Source organism: Ctenocephalides felis, unplaced genomic scaffold, assembly GCF_003426905.1.
Source record: "Ctenocephalides felis isolate EL2017-DRISC unplaced genomic scaffold, ASM342690v1 CF-g0.4_SCAFFOLD_03571, whole genome shotgun sequence".
Lineage (NCBI taxonomy): Eukaryota > Metazoa > Arthropoda > Insecta > Siphonaptera > Pulicidae > Ctenocephalides > Ctenocephalides felis.
In genome coordinates, this window is record NW_020539725.1 from 18227103 (window position 1) to 18246871 (window position 19769).

Sequence of the window (19769 nt, forward strand, 5' to 3'; positions counted from 1 at the left end):
CAAAGCAGGGTATACAGAAAAAAACATAAATAAATTAATAAAAAACATAAACTATAATAATATATAGAAAATAAATAAAAAGGGAAAAAATGGTAGTAATGGCTCCAATAAGCAATTCAATATGAAACACAATTTTTACATTAAGTTTATAGGAAGTTAAATGTGAAGTCTTCTTAATAGGCGGTTTATAAAGCATATGAGCCAAAGTTGCATTAGTATGATAGTAAATTTTTGCTTGATGTTTGGTACTGGTGTTTTTGGTAATATCTAAGTCAAAGCCAAAGATGCAAGTGGCAGTAGATAAATGCTAATATTTGAATATTCTAATACATTACAAGCGCTCTAGAACATATGTTTTAAAAAATGCTGTATTAACTTTCCTTAATCATTTGAACGATATTATTAACCGTATTAAAAACAGTATATTTCAATCTGAGGAAATAAAAATGATATGTTCAAAGATTCTCCTTATTGTGTACTACTTCTTGTATCTGGTCATCACTGGCTGTATCCAGTATTTACTAATATATATGTTTTTATCTATTTCTATGAATAAACAAATTATTACACATTCCAACTTTAATCAAATCAAAAGTTCGTTAGAGATCAGAACAGTATCATCATTCAACAAAGGGTAACGAAGCCTAATTCGCACGACCGATTAATTTGTATGATTTTTTTTTTGTAAATTAATTACATAGTATTTTGCTGACTGATTAGTAGACAAACAAAACAAACATTTTTACTTGGAGTGACTTGCGTGAATGATTGTAATGTATGCATAATTGATCAGCAAACCGTTGCGCGTCATGTGATTTTGTCTGTTAGTAATTTGTCTAGTCAGTTAATTAATAACTTATTCATTGAATTTATTAGATAACGTCAAACTATTCTCATTATTTTTTAAATTGAATAGTATTAGAACACCGTGTTTTTACAAGCTGTTTTGAATGATAGGCATAGGAACTATTAGATGGCAACCCAATGGTGGTTGCAATGGCAGTTTTGTAATGTTGATAATATTTTTGGCTTTTTGCAACAACGCGGGGATTTTTTTTATGGGAACTTATTTTTAGAGGTAAAAATGTTTTCTTTATTCACATGGGAACATATTTTTTGAAATAAAAATCCGTCACTATATTAAATCACTATATTTAATGCGGATTTGATACAGAACTTTGTGATTGCAAAACCAAATTTTTAATACTATACTCAAACTGTTCTTTTAATTCAAAATTTCATGTAAAATTAAAAAAGTGTTATTACATTAAATAATGTATGATATAAAAGATTCCTGATTTCAGACATACGCATTGTCCATATTACCATTTATAAATAAAATCAAATATGTTTCTTTATGGGGTGTAACTGTTAAGCGCGCTGCCTTGTGAGGTTCGTGACTTCGAACTCCACATCCCCATTCTGAACAACTTTTTCTAATTCCAATTGAAAATAGCACATTAGGGACACTGCGATGTGAAATGGCAATGGAAAATCTTTAACACTTTTTTCACCTGAATCGAATTGGTGTTTAACTCTGCTCAGTGACTAGTGCTCACAGACCTGCCCTCGGGCAGTACTACCTATCATTTATCTTTATCTAATAGCTAAAATTTTGCCAGTTGCCAAGAATCGATGCTAAGGATTAGTTTCAATAATCACAACTTAAAATCTTCTTGAATTACTGATAAAATTTGTATACAAAATACATTTAATCAATAGTTCTTTGCAATAAAAATTCAATAAGGTTAATTTTAACTAGTAGCTTCCAAACCATGTGTATATGATATTCATATCAATAGTTTTTCAATTCGAAATTTTATTTGCATTGTTTTTGATAATTTTTGGATTCTGTAGCATAAATATGCTACATTCATATTTATTGTTATCTTTATCACTATCAATTTATTCAAACCGATCAGTTTCTATATTTTTGAAACTAAGCTCGAAAAAAAGTTTAGGAAAATATTATTTTAGTTCAGGATTTCATTTGGCAGGATTTGCTGCATATTTACAATATTACACAATTGACTTACGATTTCGTGGATACCAAACTGTGAATTATTATTAGCTATTATTTAACTGCCCGTAGGGTAAGTTATAGTAATGGACAAAAATTGAAATTGAACATTTTTGCATATCTTCACGTTTTCAAGTTTTCTAAACATTTTGGCATACCTTACAACTAGAAAAAATGGATGTGTGTGTATGTATGGATACAATTTTTTGTCCACGTTTTTGGACGCACGGATATACCGATTTGGATGGTTCAAAAGTATTCTATTTCTATTGATAGAGAGATGTGCTGATCAGTTTTTGGCAAAGGCAAGTGCAGCCGTTTTGAAGATACAGAGCAAAGAGTGCAGAACATGGAAATCGAATTTTTGAGAGAACAGAGCATCTAATTTGAATGATTCAAAATGCATTCAATTTGTAATGACGGGGAGAAGTGGTGATTAGCTTTTGGCAAAGGCAGGTCCATTTCGGAGATACCATGCTAAATGTAAAACAATGGCAGTTTTAAGAAGAACTAAGCATCCGATTAGAATGATTCAAAAACCTGCTTGTGTTGACGAAACGTTTGCTTTTAGGGAAAAATTGCTTTTTATTTTTAATTTTCAAAAATTATTTTTTTTAATCAATTTTATTTGAATATTTCCTTATGGTACGGAAAGTTCCAGTTATTTGCCTTAAGGCATGATGCCGTACATTAGCATTTTTTTTATTCAATTATGGTTCAAATGAAAATAATCAAAAATATATTACCGAAATTTCTCGCCATCTTCGACCAACACTGTTAAAATTATATCAAGTTTATGCACGTTCATACATCCATAATGTATTTGTATTATAAATACAAAGGCATTCCCATCAAGGCGATTCAGTTCGGACACAGTCGGTTGGTTATATGTTCTGCGATTCGTTCATCGTTCTATTCATATTATCTGTATTAAATATCTTCACTTGGAATAAACGGAACCAATGAAATAATTCACTCGAATTACCTCGATTTAAATTTCAAAGAACTCAGCAGAACGCATTACGTATGTTCTCCAGTATCATATGAGGTTAGAATCATGTGTGGACATTTTTTACCAATCAGTGTACTTTAACACGTTTCGGATCAAAGACAAAAATAAATTTATTTTGGACGGAGAAGATAAGTCAGTGATGTCGGTGATTGTGAAATAATTATATTTACACGGATTTTTTTAAGGAGTGATAGTTTTGGAATTATGGGTGGTAAATTTTTATTGTGTTTGGGTTTTATAAGTTTATGTTTAGTGACTATTAGTTTTGCACGTGAGTATAATTCCAAATTATTATAAGTGTCTTTAACTAGTTAATAGTGTTTGACGAATATACTCGTCATGCGGAATTGGCGGAATTTTGTGTTTTGACGAGTATACTCGTCATGCGTATAAAATAGTGATCATTTGAATTGATTTTTTGAAAAAAAAAACAAATCATATTCTGAATTGTTAAGTAATAGAATATTTCGAAGCTTTGACTCAACTGTATAAAATTAGTAGTTTTAAGTCAGATTTTACCTGAAGGTGCATGATCTTCCTGATTGTATCCTGAAACGTGGAAAAAATGTACTAAATCAATAATGATTGACATTTTCTTATCAAAATAATATTTCCTGTTGTTTATTTTGAAAATGGTTTTTGCTTTCCATCAAAAACTATTCTTACTTTCACTTTTTACTTTTAAGAAGTAATATGTGGTAATAATATTTTTTAATTTTGCAAAATAAACCCAATTTTATTTTAGCAGCGCAAATTACTCTTTGATTGACGAATTTACTCGTCATGAGCTCGATTCAGACGACACAAAACTGTCCGCATTGTTCGATGTGAGTGCCACAGTCAACTGGTTAATGAAATATTTTATAAAAAAATATTCATTGTTATTACTGTTTATTGATGAAGAAAGGTTTCGGATTACCAATAAATTTTGATTCGTTTCGTTTATTACAATTTTGAATACATATTTTATATTAAGATAAATCTGATTTTGATTTATTGACACGGGGACATTTGAATATTGTTAATATTCAAATATTAATATAACTAATATTTTAATTTTATAAACGCAATAAAAAATAAGGCATAAACAAACATACAAACTTTTTTATCACAACACAAAACATAATTTTATTTTTTGTTGACAATAAAAACACATTCTAATGCGTGTGGTGTATGGCATCCTGCCTTAAGGCAAATTGCAGGAACTTCCCGTACCAAAAATTCATTTTTTTAATATAGATGAATTTTTTTTTATACTTTGAAAAAATTTAATTTAAAACAAAATATTTTCTTGAAAAAAAATGAATTTTCATATTTTGAAATTTTTTGGAAATTTTGAACTTTTTTTCAAAGCAATCGCGCTGCTTTAACTGCAAAAAGACGAAATATCAAAGGACGAAGACACACTTACACAAATACATTCATTTTTTCTAATTATGCCAGAATGTTCAGAAACATCTGAAACGTATACCACAGAAAGTACTAATTTATTTATAACATTTTATTTGAGTTAAAAAAATGTGTGTTAGGTGAATATTTGCAAACTGTAAAGCCACACAACTTTAAGCAGTGAATATTGATTTTTAAGTATTTTTTCCAAAGAATTTTAGAAAGAAACATTATTTACTTGACAATCAAATAGAAGAATATTTCCTTGTACTTGCATTGAATAATAATTATTTTTGCGCAAGATTGCACGTCTTGGAAATTCCTTCAGTTGATATTTCTAATACTTTCAATTGAAGTGTTGAAATATTAAATATTGATCTTTAAATCTGTTTTTATTTGAACTGGTATTACAGTTTTTTCGAATACACGTGCTATCGATACAGTGCTGAACAAATGAATAAATATGTTAGAATTTGGAATGCGCTATGCTCCTTCATTCATTTTTTTAAAATGATTAATTGTTATTTATTATTATCTTACAAAAGCAGACAATCTTATATATTAATATGTAAATGTTTTATTTATCGAAATAAAATTAAAAAGTGAATGTGAATAATTTTCACATTCAATTTTTATCCCTTTCATTAGTGTACTTACGTACAAATAAGATATTATCACCAATATAGCAAAAAAAAGAATGTATGAACAAGATAAATAAAAATGCTAAATATTTTCAAGTAACTAATTAAAATTCTGTTCAAATATTGTCAAAATTTTCTATCAATATTATTTACAACCTTTACAACTATTTGTAAATGTTATTTTCCATTAATTTAATTAACTTATTATTTTACATTTAATATTATAACATTTATTAACATGAATATTATATTTATCTTTATTTCTAACTTACTAGTTAGTAGGGGAGACTGGGTACGGTTGTAACCCTTTTTTCTGATCACCAATTTTGTTACTTTACTAATTATACAGGAAAAAATATTTTAAATGGTAATTTGAACATTTGTCTATGTGAAAATACTGAAATACTAAAATGGTTTAAATGGGCTTTTTTTGTCAAAAATAGGTAACACACACAACCTAAAGGTTAGGTGGTGTTTAAATGGTTAGGTCCCTTCTATTTAAACAAAGCTTATGAATATAATATAAAAAAAATAAACAAGAAACCTTTGATAAGTCTTTTTATATTTGTATTGAATTTTTCTTGCCTTTATCTTTCATATTATGTCTTACTTGAATTAGACTTTTCTTTATTTGTTTAAATTTCACCTAAATAGATCATAAAATGAATGTCACGTAAAACAAAACTAATTGCTAGTAAACTAATGTTCAACTTGCAGCAAAGTAACATGCAAAGTGATCTATATGTATACAAGTAAGAGTTATTATTAAAAAAATTGAACAATCATTTTTACATTTCGACTCTTTAAAAGCAATGCAGTTCACAACAACGGAAACTTGTTCGAACAAACATACATCATCTTTCTCCATTTCCTTCAGTTAAAGAAAACCTTCAGTTGTTAAATTCAAGATTAGTTGAAATCGTTTAGCTGTTATGAAGATTGGCACAACCGTACCCAGGTGTACGTTAATTCATAATTTCCACCCTTTCATTTGAAAATACTTTCGATAATTTTTGCTGGACATCTTAATGCTTTTTACGTGATTAGTAGATGTAGAATATGCTTTAATTTTTTTCTATTCGATTTAGTAACAAAACAGATTTTCTAACCCATTTTTAAACGAAATTTCCACAAAACGAAATTCTTTCCATATTGGCTAATTTGTGCCTTAGTTTGCATATTTCAATTAATTGTCTTGTTATAGGTAATACTCATACATATAGATATAAATTTTATCACATCGTAATTACTTCCATGAGCAATTATTTAATTTCATTTCGTCTGGTTAATAGCAAAAGTAATAAAATACATGACAGCATCCTCTGTGTCGTTCAGATTTATGTTATCTTACAAAGGGATATAGAAAAACGATGGTTTCAGTGTGCATTAAAAAAGTTTTATTGGAAAAATGACCAATCACCTCTGGGAAAAATCTTGCACGATGATTGATGTGTCTATCAAAATTGTATTATCTGTATGAACCAACGATTATTCTATGCGACCGCTTTTTGGCTGGGATACTAGTACTCAAATACTCATTTGTCCTTAGCTTATTGGTAAACGCATTATGTCATGTTAAAAAAAGGATATTGTAAAAAATGGATTACGCAATGGATTTTATAATGGTGCTGAAAAAAACAATATGCAATGATAGCAAATTGAACATGTTGCTTTATAAAGTAAACCGTGTTGTAAAGCATAGCTTGAAATATTTATTGTAGGATGAATTAAAAATTCAAATTGTTCCTGTTATGCTTTTAATCTGAATATAATATTCATAATTTATTTTACGATCATTAACCGACAGGTCGTTTAATCCCATATTATATAAATAATTACTACAGTCATGATTATTATTACTACATTGTTGCTAATTTGTAAAAATAATTTATAATTTGAGATTTAAACTTAACTTATTGTAAAGTAGAAAACAAGTTACTAATCAGTATTGTTATGTTGATCAAAAAAACAAAACTTTTCGTAGGGTACGTTATAGTTACGGTCCAAAAATCGAAAATGAAAATTTTTGCATATTTTTACGTTTTGGGCTCGCCCGTAGGTAAGCGGTTAAGAGCGACGGGACTTGTTTCAGAGGTCCCTGGTTCGATACCCACTTCGAGCAGTCTGTTGTCAGGCAGCAGTGACAACGATTTTCACTTGAAAATATAGATAGCAATATGTTTCCAAGTAAAAATAGCCCTTGCCCGGCATTGCTGCGTCAATAAAAAAGTCAGATCTATTAGATTAATTCTAATAACAAAATCATCAAATATGGATGGATTAACCATTGGGTTACCATCTAAAAAATTACCAAGGAAGAAGTTTCAGCCCAACAGCTCATAGGACGTAAGGTTCTGATTGCTGTTCAAAAATAAATTAAAAAAAAACTTTTCGTTTTAAAGGTTTCTGAACATTTTGGAATACCCCAGGATAAATGTATGTGTGTGTGCGGATACATGTGGATACAATTTTTTGTTGACGTTTTCGGAGTACCGCTCAACCGATTTGAATGATTCAAAAAGCAATCGATTTCTACTAATGGGGATTAGTGCTGATTAGTTTTAGAGTAAGGTCGGTCCAGTCGTTTCAAAGATACGGTGCAAAAAATTGCAGTTTTTGAGAGAACTTTTTTATATAGAAAATAATTCTGATATTAATTTTAAATCTGGCTAAAATTCTTAAACTTACTTATATACTTTAAATAAATAATTTTAACTATGCAATTCAGTTTATATAATTGTTAGAAATATGAGATAAAGTCCTTTAATTTTAACTTTGCTTGTTTGTTTTGTTCATTTATTTTTCATGTGGACTTACATAACGTCGTTGTCCAATTTATAATCTTTTATATTTTGTTTATAAAATGAAAATAATGAAAGTTTACATTTACAATAATTTATTTGAAAACTGCAATTTGCCTAGTTTTTGGAGTAACTTTCTGTTTTGTTATAAGAAACCGACGGCAATGTATTATTGCAATGTACGAGAGAAAAAGGTTAAATATATTAAATATTTTTTGAGGTTATATATCTTAGCTATAATCTTCATTGAAAATCGCTTCGCGTAGGTATAGTAGCATATCAAATGATAAAATGTTAACAAATACTTCAAGTAAAGTTAATTAGTCTTGCAAGCTGGATTGGATGGCCATTGGATTGGCCACTGGATTGCCATTCATTAACAAATACTTTAAGTATAGTTAATTAGTCTTGCTACAGCCAGCCTCTGAGTTTCTGTCTGATATCATCCGATTTTTAACTTTACTTTTGCAGCTTTTCATTGCATAAGTGTGAAAATATAACTTCAGTCTTCAATGTGATCTCAAAATTTGCTATGCGTCTTAGGTACTACTAACGAAGTAGCAATTCCCTGGCGAATTTACGTTTCGAGATATCAGAACAAGAAGTAAATTATTATTGTCTGATTGGACTTCGTGACTTGCATGCTGAACGGAGAATCGATTTACTTATTCATACAATGTTTGTAAACCACCAAATTGTGATTTTATGTTTTTTAATGCAAACTCTAATGCAAAATTTGTTAAAAATGTAAAATAAATATTTACTACGTGGTCTGTGTAATACCAGAAATATTGTATCATATGTATATTAGATATTATTTACGCCAATTAACTTAATAACAGAGAAATAAATATTTGTTGCTGGTCGCGGGTTCGAGCCCCCGTTCTGGCAATCTGTCATCGGGTAGCAGCAATGTCCATTTTTACTTGAAAATATTGATCAGAAATGTTTTCAATTGAAAATAAGCCTATTCGAGAAAATGCGGTGTGAAATGACAATGGAAAATCTCTCACACTACTCTTCCCTGAATATATTGAAACTCTATTAGTATTTGCTTCAAGCGATAATTAACCTCTTGATTAATAAATTGGGCCGATTATCGTATTTGTTTATGAATTTGTTTAATTTATTTTCTTGATATGCACCAAGTATTTGGAAATCTTCAGCATTACATAACATTTATAATTTCAGGTAAATCATTACTACAATCCAAATTTAGTAAATTTGTTTCATTTTTGTTGAAGCATGCGAATTTTATATATATTCTTGTTTTTATCTTCAGCATAGTTTTTCATAAACATGACATTGAATCAATAAGCAACAGTGTTGTGAATTATTTTAACTTTTTTTCTAATGCTAATTGCAATCTGTATTATATTGATAAGCATAACTATAATGGGTTTAAAAGGTCTACAGTAGACTCTACGTCTACACTATAGTAGAACTTATACTGTTGGAAAAGGATTAAAATATTTACATACGTTTATTTATAAAGAAATAGTCTAAAATATTTATATATTATTACAATAAAATTACATTCAAAATTTTGCTGAATTTATAATCTCAGGGTCGAGGAGTATAGTCATTACTATATATCTCGTTAACAATTACTTATGGATTACCTTTCCTATTGATGTAGATGCTTTGATCTAAAATTGTGGCAATAACATATGAGATAATAGGATAACAGATCGGTACGAATAACACGGCGTAATTTAATAGCATAACTTTACCTGAAACCTTAGAACAATGTCTCCGGGGACGTCATAAAATGGTTGGCATAATTGATCTCGGGGTCCATCTAATAGCATCGGCGACATATGGGCGCATATGTCGCTTATTGTGGAACCCAAATAAATAGACGGATAGTTTGCAAATATTTTACTAATTTCATATGTTCACGATTTGAATTTTCTAAAAATAATCAATTAATTATAAATAGTCATATATTTTATTTAATATATTATCAAACTAATGAGGCGCATGGCATCGTGCCTTAAGGCAAATTGCCGGAACTTTCCGTACCAAAAATTTATTTTTGTTTAAAAAAGATTAATATCTTTGAAAAAATATTACCTTAAAAAATTAGATTTATGAGAAACTATAAATTTTTGAAAAAAATTTACTTTTTTAGAAAAAAGACTTTTTGAAAAAAATGTTTTCTTCATTTTGAAATATTTTGGAAATTTTGAACTTTTTTTCAAAGCAATCGTACTGCTTTAACTGTATAGAGACGGAGTTAATTATTTAACTATTTACCTGGCTCAGTGTATAGAGCTTTGAGCTTTAATCATAAGATTTTATGTTTGATACTCACCTCGAACAATCTGATGTCAAGCAGTAGTAACATCGGTTTTCAATTGGAAATAGAAATACCAATACGATTTCAATTTAAAGTAGCCTTTTCCCGGAATTGCTACACCAAATAAAATACCATCACTATTTGATAACTTCTAATAATTGAAATAAATCAAATTTAGATGTGCCATTCATTGGGAGGCTACTAAAAAGCCATATATGGTTCCAACATTTTCTAGGAACTTTAATTTAAAATGATACAATGCCGAATAATAAAAAATATCGCCGAAATAAAAAATACAAGCAAACAGTTTACTTTTATATATTTTTATGTTTATAATAGGTAGTAAACTCGAAATACATTTATTTATTATAACTAATTGATTTCTTGAAGATCTATAAAACTATCAGAAAACAATATAAAACAGCAAGAAGAAATCTACTTCTAAAAATTCTTCGCTAGTAATATTGAAGTTTATGCTATTATTTTATTAGATCACATTTCCATTTTTTTTCATATTTTATTTTTCAAAAGTTTATTCAATTATCGCGAAAGTGGATTAGCAAAATACCTATTGTGTCTAAAAGAGGATTTGGTAAGTTGAGATAAAAATTTATGATTTTTTTTAAAGAACTTAAGTAATATGATGCACGTATTCGCTGATAGATATGATAGAAATGATAGAAATTTGCTGATAGAATGATAGAAAATACTATTGGTGGAGATTCTTTGATTAATTTATAATTTAATAGACTTCAAGGTAGAATTATCCCGTCATCATAAGAAAGTGAATAAAACAACTGTTATGATACTTATAATAAATCTTGACCAATTATTTATTGTTCAGAAAATTTACCACACAGCATATTGTAGTTATGCTAATTATTCGCTAATATAAACTGTTTCTCCTGTCTGAGGAAAATGTCTTAAGATAGTATCGTCAAAAGTTGGGCCATTTAATCAAGATAGGAAAATGGTAAAATGCTTGATAATTTTAAGATTGAAAAATTTCGAATAGAAAAATATAAACCTAAATATAACACGATAACGGCAAACGCATTGCGCTCACAATCAGTCCAAATTTTTTCTAACATTTTTGAAGAAAAACTTCTTTAGGCGCGACTAGGGTGTAAATCTATACAAATGCAACGGAAGTGCTTTACGGCCGAGTCGAATGCCAATGCAAAGATTCGTCATTCGCTTTCGATGATATCATTTCTATACGGGTCGATTGTGATTAGGCGTCGTGTATGTGAATAGAGATCTATCGTTGTATGCGTACCGATATCAACAAGGCAATCGGCATAGATAAATAAACATTTTAAAGTTGCATCGTAGTACAAATCTTGATTTAATGAAAAATGCTTAAAAGAGAAGAATATTTTAACTTGTTCCTTGAAAATAATAAAACAAATTAAACATTTGTTCGTGAACTAAGCGTAAGCTCATTGATTAGAAATTATTTCTATATTATTAGTAGTTTCTATAAATCTTTGAAGTTATTAAAACGGAAAATATTTTCGAGGCAAGACAATTACAGCTGTTCAAAGAATGAGATTATATCGCCAGCGATAAAGTAAAAATACAAGCAGTCAATGAATGTATGTAAATTTTAATTACATGAAGTTCTTCAAACACACTTTAATGATGAGTGAAGTTGCGAAAACAATATTTATTTAGGCGTTGTTTAACACAATCCACTGTGTGAACGAATATTATAGAATTTATTAATCAGCAATTACTTTGTTTCTCTAATGAAGGTTCATTTTTAAATGCTAATTACAATGACAAACCGATCATGTCATATTAGAAGTATAATTTTAATTACATTATTGTTCTTAAATATTATACATATTATTAATGCAATTATAAATATATAATTTATAATTTATCGTTTTTTAAATGTATATAATGGTTGACGCTAATAAATGTGTGCATCAAGAGTGTTACCATATTACTAATAAACATTATTCAAAATTGTTATATGATGTATTTATTTTTACTTAAATGATTTATTTCAATCGCGTGTGAACCTTACGCGCACTCTTTTTTTAGTTAAAGTTTTAGTCAAATTGACCGATTTTGTAATTTTTAAATTCATACGTGAACACCCTGCAGGTATATTTACTTCAGATATTATATATTTTGTTTTTAGGTTATTTAATTGTTGAGTAAATCGTTTACCGTCGTTTTGTCCATAACCCGTTCTATCGGTTCTCGGTGGCCGTGCCGTGCGTCAATGCGACTCGCCGTCTCGCCGCGGTATCGGGAAGCAATATATTCGCGAAATGTGTTCGGGTTCATCGCAAAAACGTTTTATTGCGAATTCTGATTGCATCCCAACTATGCGAAGGGGTGCGTGCTAGCCGTAATTTGCATACTAATTCATGCAAGCAATATCCCCTATAAAGTCGCTATACGAGAAGTATGAGCTATATGAGCATGGCAATATCGCGTCGCAGGATCAAGTTGAATGTGCGCGCCTCGTGTAGGTATTGTGAGATGTGCAATTTGAACAAAATTTAAAATACACAAACTTTATAATTAAATTCTAATATAATGAAACTCGCAAACATAATATTAATATCATACAAATTATTATTATTAACTTCCCGTAGGGCAAGTTATAGTAATCGCAAAAAAATCGAAAATGAAATTTTTTATACATCTTTACGTTTCAGAGGTTTCTGAATATTTTGGCATAACTTAGAAAAAATGGATGTACATGTGTTTGTGTGTGTATGTGTGTGTGTGCGTGTGTGTGTGTTCGGATACAAATTTTCGTCGACGATTTTGGGAACACGGATGAGGCGATTTGAATAATTCTAAAAAACATTCGATTTGTATTGATAAGGAGACGTGCTGATTAGTTTTTGGCAAAGGCAGGTCTAGCCTTTCCAAAGATATGGGGTAAAAAGTGCCAAAAACGGTAACTAGAGAACGGAGCGTCCGATTTGAATAATTCAAAAAACATTTTACTTGTATTAACAAGATGAAGAATTGATCAAATTTTCATGAAGGTAGGTCTAGCGGTTTCGGAGATCTGGTAAAAAAAGTAAAAAAAATGCCATCGTAGAGCGTAATATTTTAGTATGATCTAGAAGACTAAGGTGTCGAAATTTTTTTTTAAAACTTTATTACAAAAAAACGGCTGGACGGATTTCAAAAATTTAAAAGCCACTCGATGTATCTCGATGAGGACTCTTGTTTGTCAATAGTGCGACGATCGGCCAAGCCGTTTCTTTATAAATCGCAGAAAAGTGAAAAATTTTTCGTCTACGTTTTAGCCCGCAATTCTGAATCGATTTTGAAAATTCAAAAACCGTTCGAAAGATATTGGTTGGGAATCGTGCTGATTAGTTTTTGGTAGAGGTTTTAAAAAAAATTTCGACACCTTAGTCTTCTAGATCATACTAAAATATTACGGCTCTACGACAACTGGTTTAGCTTTAAAAAATCGTTAAAGTTTGCAAAAATTAGTATGGTCTTTTTGGCATTTGTCAGAATTAGAACTTTCATCGACGTTTGCTCAAAAACGCCTGAACCGATTTCAGATATTTAAAAAGCATTTGGTATATTTCGATGAGGATTATCGTTTCTCAGTTTTGTGCGACGATTGGCCGAGCCGTTTCTTTGTAAGTTAAAAAAAAGTGTTAAACCTTTCGTCCACATTTAAGATCATACTACCGACCCGATTTTAAAAAATCAAAAACAGTTCGAATGATGCTAGTAGGAAATGATACTGATTAGTTTTAGGTGAAAATCTACCGAGCCGTTTTCTTGTAATTAACTGTTGAAAAAAAAGTTTAAGCCGTTTTTCATGGAAATTTTTTTGGCGATATATACCATGGTCTTATAGAACTTACTGGAATATTACGGCCTTAAGACAAGTAGTTCAATTTTAAAAATTCATCAAACTTTGAGAAAATGAGGAATTTTTTTGACGTTTGTTAAAAATAAAATTAGATGATTTAGTTGGTATAACGATAGAGTACTTGGTCTTGAATATAGTAAACCATTAAAGTCCTACGGAAACTGGTTCAATTATAAAAATTATTAATTTGTGAAAATTTTATTTAAGAGAATACACCGAGTTAACGTATTCGTTCGTTCATTTTCAATTATGTGTAATAAATCCACTCGAAATACTTTTAATCACTCATAAATTAATCTATTTCTTATTGATTAAGTCGATTATTTACACATATCGGGAAGTTCATGTAATTTGCATCAAGGCTAAATACCAAACCAACTAGTTTTTTCTTATTTTGAGCAGAAGATAGGTGCAGGACGCCGGATGACAATGCCGGCAGATGTGTATCATTATACGACTGCCAACCGTTATTTGCCATCTTCAGTAGACGTCCAATTCCTAGTTCCTCAATCGATTTTTTAAGAAGGTCACATTGTGGGTTTGATGGACGATTACCCAGGGTATGTTGTCAACAGAATGGTAGTGGTGGTGAAGATACAGATGAATCCCGAGGCAGGCAAGTCGGAACTACATCAAGACCTACTTCTAGAACAACGCAAAGGCCCACCACCAGGAAGGTTTCAAGGAGGCCGACGCCAAGTATGCAATTAATGATAATTTAGTATTGAAATTTAGCTGAATTTATTTGTATAATACATTAAAGTTGTGCTTTAATAAGTAGTTTTTACTTGCAAACTGTAACTTAAAATTGAGTTATACAAAGCAATCCAACAGTAACTTTATTCAGTGTTTTGGTTTATTGTATCGTAATTGTAACAATTTTATAACTAAAGAAACTATATAAGTAAAATTTAGGGTTACATATTTAAAGTTATCTATTATATAAAAATAAGTCGGGTTTTCCTTCCTGACGATATAACTCCAGAACGCACGAATCGATTTCGACGATTTTGCATTCGTTGAAAAGGTCTCGGACTCAGTGAAGTTTATAGCAAAGAATATTGAAAAAAGATTTCAATAGAAAAGCGGAAAACACTTTTTTTTACATACAGCGTCAACTCTGATACTTAGCATGTACTACAAACTAATATTTTTTGTTTGACTGCCACTCATTTGTTTGACAATTGTGTTCACTGCCACTCATTTGTTTGACCGGCGTTGTGTGAAAATGTACAAAAAAGTAAAAACAAATAAGTTATTCGTTTCCTAACATTTCAGTTGGAAACCATCAAATCAATCACGTGTATTGTGCAAATTTTTTCTTTATCTTTTAATCACCAAACAAAATGTTTGAAATAAAACCATCTGGTGGTGAAACGGAATTCGCCCGGTTTGCTAGTAGTTTATATTTATTTAATCATATATTTATTCTTTAGCTGGCATAAGTGAAAAATACCAAGTATTTCATTTATGAACAAACCTTATGTTTCAGATAGTGATGGAAGTGCTGATGTTTTGCCAAGATCTCCAGATTGTGGAAGTGCAGGTGCTGGTAACAGAATATATGGTGGTGTTGTCACGGAAATTGACGAATTTCCTTGGATGGCCTTGTTGCAATATAGAAGAGGTAAATTTTCAAAATCTTAAATGTAGTACATTTTTTTCGATTAATTAAGAGGCTAGTACTAGTCCATTGTTTGGTCTTATTTAAAGTTTATTCCTTATCGAAAAATCTAAGATATAAATAGTAGACATGTTCTTTTAAAATAAATTGAAGCATGAGGAATTATTTTTTTACTTAACATAGTAAATTATTTTTATAAATTGCATGTAATTACATTTTTACGATCAGATGTTTGTTTAATGCTAGTATGATAGTTTTAATGCTTGCTAAAAAAAGTGTCAAAATTAGCGTGCAAATTATGAAGAAAGCACTTGGAATTTTTGGTCCATTTTGACTTTTATTTCTTTTAAGGTTTAAAAATTGTTTATTACTGGACTTTTTGTTTGTTTTAATTTTTTTGTTATTTATTGGCTTTTGACATACATCATAAGGCCAGATGCCATTCATACAATTGTTTATTACAAATTCTTATTGAATAATTAACTTATAAATTAATTTTAGCATTATTAATAAACTTAAATATATATTTATACATTTTTAATTTATTACTAGCTACTAGTGTTTCTACATTAATTGGGAAAATAACATTTTCTTTGTGTAAATTTATTATTAATGATCTTCTTTCGTTTTGGAACAAGTTGCATTCCCAAAACAGGTGTTTTAAGTTTCATAGCAGACTATACAATAAGTATATTCAATTTTATAATTAAATTAAATTTAATATGCTGGCGTCTGAAGGATAACTATCCTATGATATTACTGCACTTATGCATATTTCTGTAGGAGCAGTATGTGATCAAAGTTAGGTAAAATGTATGAATAAAGAAAAAGTATTCAAAACGAGTTGGGAAGGTAAAGAGAATCAGTATGTATGCATTTTGAGCTCAATTTATCAGTAGTATATTTTTAATCTATATCAGTAATAATAACAAGATCTAGTTTATATTATTAATATTTTGTTTTATTTTAGCCAATGGATCATTGGATTTTGCTTGCGGCGGAGCACTAATAAACAAATATTATGTTCTAACAGCGGCGCATTGCCTTGCTGGGGAAATAAATGAGAAAATAGGTCGACTGTAAGTTTTTTTACTGCACATGTAAATACTGATAAGTTTAAGATCACAATGTCAAGAACGAACGAAACATCACAAGATTAGTAAATACAAATTATGTCGAAACGTTTGATTACATTATGTTTTGATGCACGAATAAATATACTATATATAAATAGAAATTACTAATAATAAGAAAATAAGAATATGCATCAAACAAATTGATATATTACAATGCATTTTTATTTTCACAATTTTAGAGGGTGACTATATTGTGGCAATCACAAATTTTGCATTTGATATCAGATACGTAAATGTAGAATTCATTTTCTAGAACATTTCAATGTACGTACTTCTGTAACTCGTTCTATATTTATTTTAGTTAATTAAAAAATAATATTTTGACCAACATCGAAACCATGAATTAGTTCTTTTTTTTGGTCTTTTTTAACAATTTGCAGAAAAATAATTTTACTGAAATCTGGATTATGAAATAACCTTCCTTTTCGTAGTTATTGGTTTCAGAATGTTGATCAATCCTAACCAATTAACCAGTTAAACATAATTTCCAACGTACTTTGCATGCAATTTTCTGACTCAAATAGTGACATTTATTTATATATATATATATATATATATATATATATATATATATATATATATATATATATATATATATCATACCATAACAGCAAAAAATAGGTTGTTACTACTGATTCAAAAGAACGCTACTTTACTGTGATTGCAGTATATAGCATAGCAATTTAAATAGCTCTCTGTATGTACTTCCTCTTTATCTAAAAAGAATAATTTTTTTTAGTCAAAATACATTTATTTCATATTCATTATTATAATTTTTAGAGCTTTTGTGCGATTGGGCGAATATGACACAGATACGGAAACAGATTGTACAGGTACGAACGATTGTGCAGATCCTGTCCAGGATATTCCTGTTGAGGAAACTATTGTCCATCCTGAGTATGATCCTCGAGCTAAAGACAGATATCACGATATTGGACTTGTCAGATTAGCAAGACCAGCCAGTTATAGCGGTAAGAGAGATTGATGTGTATCAAATTTTGAAATTCAGTACCACCCAAGTAGCTCGAACAAGTTTCCCATCTTTGAAGTTTCTTTGTTTATCTTTGTTAAACATAAGACATTGGATTTATTTCTCCCTGACCGTCCCATTTTACCCTGCTTATGGGAAAAAAAGGACCAGGAGACAACTTACAACAAAAAACACATTGATACAATGATGAATTAGCTGGCTGTTTTACTGAACATAGTCATATAGTTATTTCTTGGAAATATGTTATTTGTTGTTAGGAGGCGTCCATTAATCATGTGAGATTTTTAGGGGGAGGGAGGGTTTGACAAAAATCACGAAATACCACGTGGGGTAGGGAGAGTTTATTTGAATTTAAAAAAAATCCTAACATTTTTGAAAATAAATCAAAAATTTTACAATTTTTTTTCGAAACCAAAAATAAACGTGATGTTTGGTGGGGGAGGAGGGTAATTTTGTATATAAACATGTTTTACCAAGTATCACCAAGGGGCAGGAGAGGTCCAATTTTATTTAAAAAATCGATCACGTGATCAATGGACATTCTCTGATATTATTGGTTTGATTTTTACAATATATTTGCTCAAAGTCAAATTAGATCTTTGTGCTCCGCACTACCCTACATGTAAAGGTAATGACTGTAAAACATAATTGAACAGTAAAACTTTCGATTAAATGCTTAATTGGTCAGAATCACAATCTGCTATGAAGCAGTAGTGATATTCAATATAGTGATATCAATATAGTATACAATAGATAGTAGTAGTACTATCACCATTATTAGACAGAGGACAACCATTGGAATAAAGCCAAGTGGTCACATTGTTTCGAAGAAGTATCATCACAAGAAATTATAAAACTCTTATTTCTGATTGCAGTTGAAAATCAATTAGAAAAAAAAAACAAACAAAAAAGTAGGTCGACCATTTTTTCGGTATACAAGTACAAATTCTAATGTTAAGAATCATACCAATCGTAAGGGCCATGGTATGTTAATGGTTAGAACTGTGTACCTGAAAAGAATTTTATCATGCACACCATTTTTGTGATTTTTTAAATATATTTATAATTTAAATTTAAATTCAAATATATCTTTATTATTTTTAAAAATAATTTTTAGATTATGTGTCGCCAATATGTTTACCTACATCATCGCAACTTCGTACTTCAGCTGGAGATAGTGTTTCTGTAGCCGGATGGGGTAGAACCTTAAGTTGTAAGTAAAATAATAATTCAATTTAATCATATTTATTACCTAAATATCTGTATATGATAAAGACTAATATTGGTCACTTTGGTCAAAAATACATAATATATCGTAGTTGGTAAATTCTAACTAAAGCCAAGAGGTATATAGTAAATATTGTTAGCAGCAAACTTTGTTTGAACAATTTAGAAGAGATAGGGGAGCTGAGGATGAAGTGATGACTACAGGAAAAACATTAGATTTTTGTTTAATATTTTACATCTACAGCAACTATTTTTCAGTAGTCATGACAAAAATATCGGTGGTTTTGCTTTATATGTTAATTGCAGCGATTAGTAGATAGAGATAAAGATTGAGAAGTTGCAGTACAATTACCAATACAATTTACTTAAATTTGAAATTTAATTTTTTTAAGAGATGTTTGGCGACTAATTTCCGCCTAAATCAATTATAATGTACATTCAATTCACTTATAGCTCGTCAAAGTTCTGTAAAACTCAAACTAGAGATACCAGTTGTCGCCGAAGAAAACTGCCGATCAGTATACAGACGTTCTCGTGTCAATTTAGGCGACGGCCAAATTTGTGCAGGTGGCCAATTTGCTTTGGACGCATGTGATGGCGATTCCGGAGGTCCATTAATGCAACTTGTCGGTTCATCCTGGACAAGTATTGGGGTTGTATCTTTCGGAAGGGGCTGTGGAGTTGAGGGTTGGCCTGGTGTTTACACTAAAGTTACTCAATACGTTGATTGGATTGAAGATAGTCTGAGACCTTAA

At 29.8% G+C, this 19769-nt stretch overlaps 1 protein-coding gene across 1 annotated transcript; it reads left to right on the forward strand.

Annotated features, from left to right (window-relative positions):
* Positions 1 to 2901: 2901 nt before the first annotated feature.
* On the forward strand, positions 2902 to 19769 carry LOC113384609 (serine protease 7-like). Its single transcript, XM_026622357.1, has 7 exons — positions 2902 to 3303; positions 14439 to 14735; positions 15529 to 15663; positions 16631 to 16739; positions 17577 to 17767; positions 18905 to 19000; positions 19468 to 19769. Exons 1-7 carry the CDS (start codon positions 3237 to 3239, stop codon positions 19767 to 19769), a joined length of 1197 nt encoding a protein of 398 aa, XP_026478142.1. The 5' UTR covers positions 2902 to 3236.

Bases quoted from the DNA above. Each gene is read 5' to 3' on its own strand.
- LOC113384609 (XM_026622357.1), top strand. From the start codon at position 3,237: ATGGGTGGTAAATTTTTATTGTGTTTGGGTTTTATAAGTTTATGTTTA. The intron at 14,736-15,528 runs GTATGCAATTAA...CTTATGTTTCAG, and splicing joins TTCAAGGAGGCCGACGCCAA to ATAGTGATGGAAGTGCTGAT. The intron at 17,768-18,904 runs GTAAGAGAGATT...AATAATTTTTAG, and splicing joins AAGACCAGCCAGTTATAGCG to ATTATGTGTCGCCAATATGT.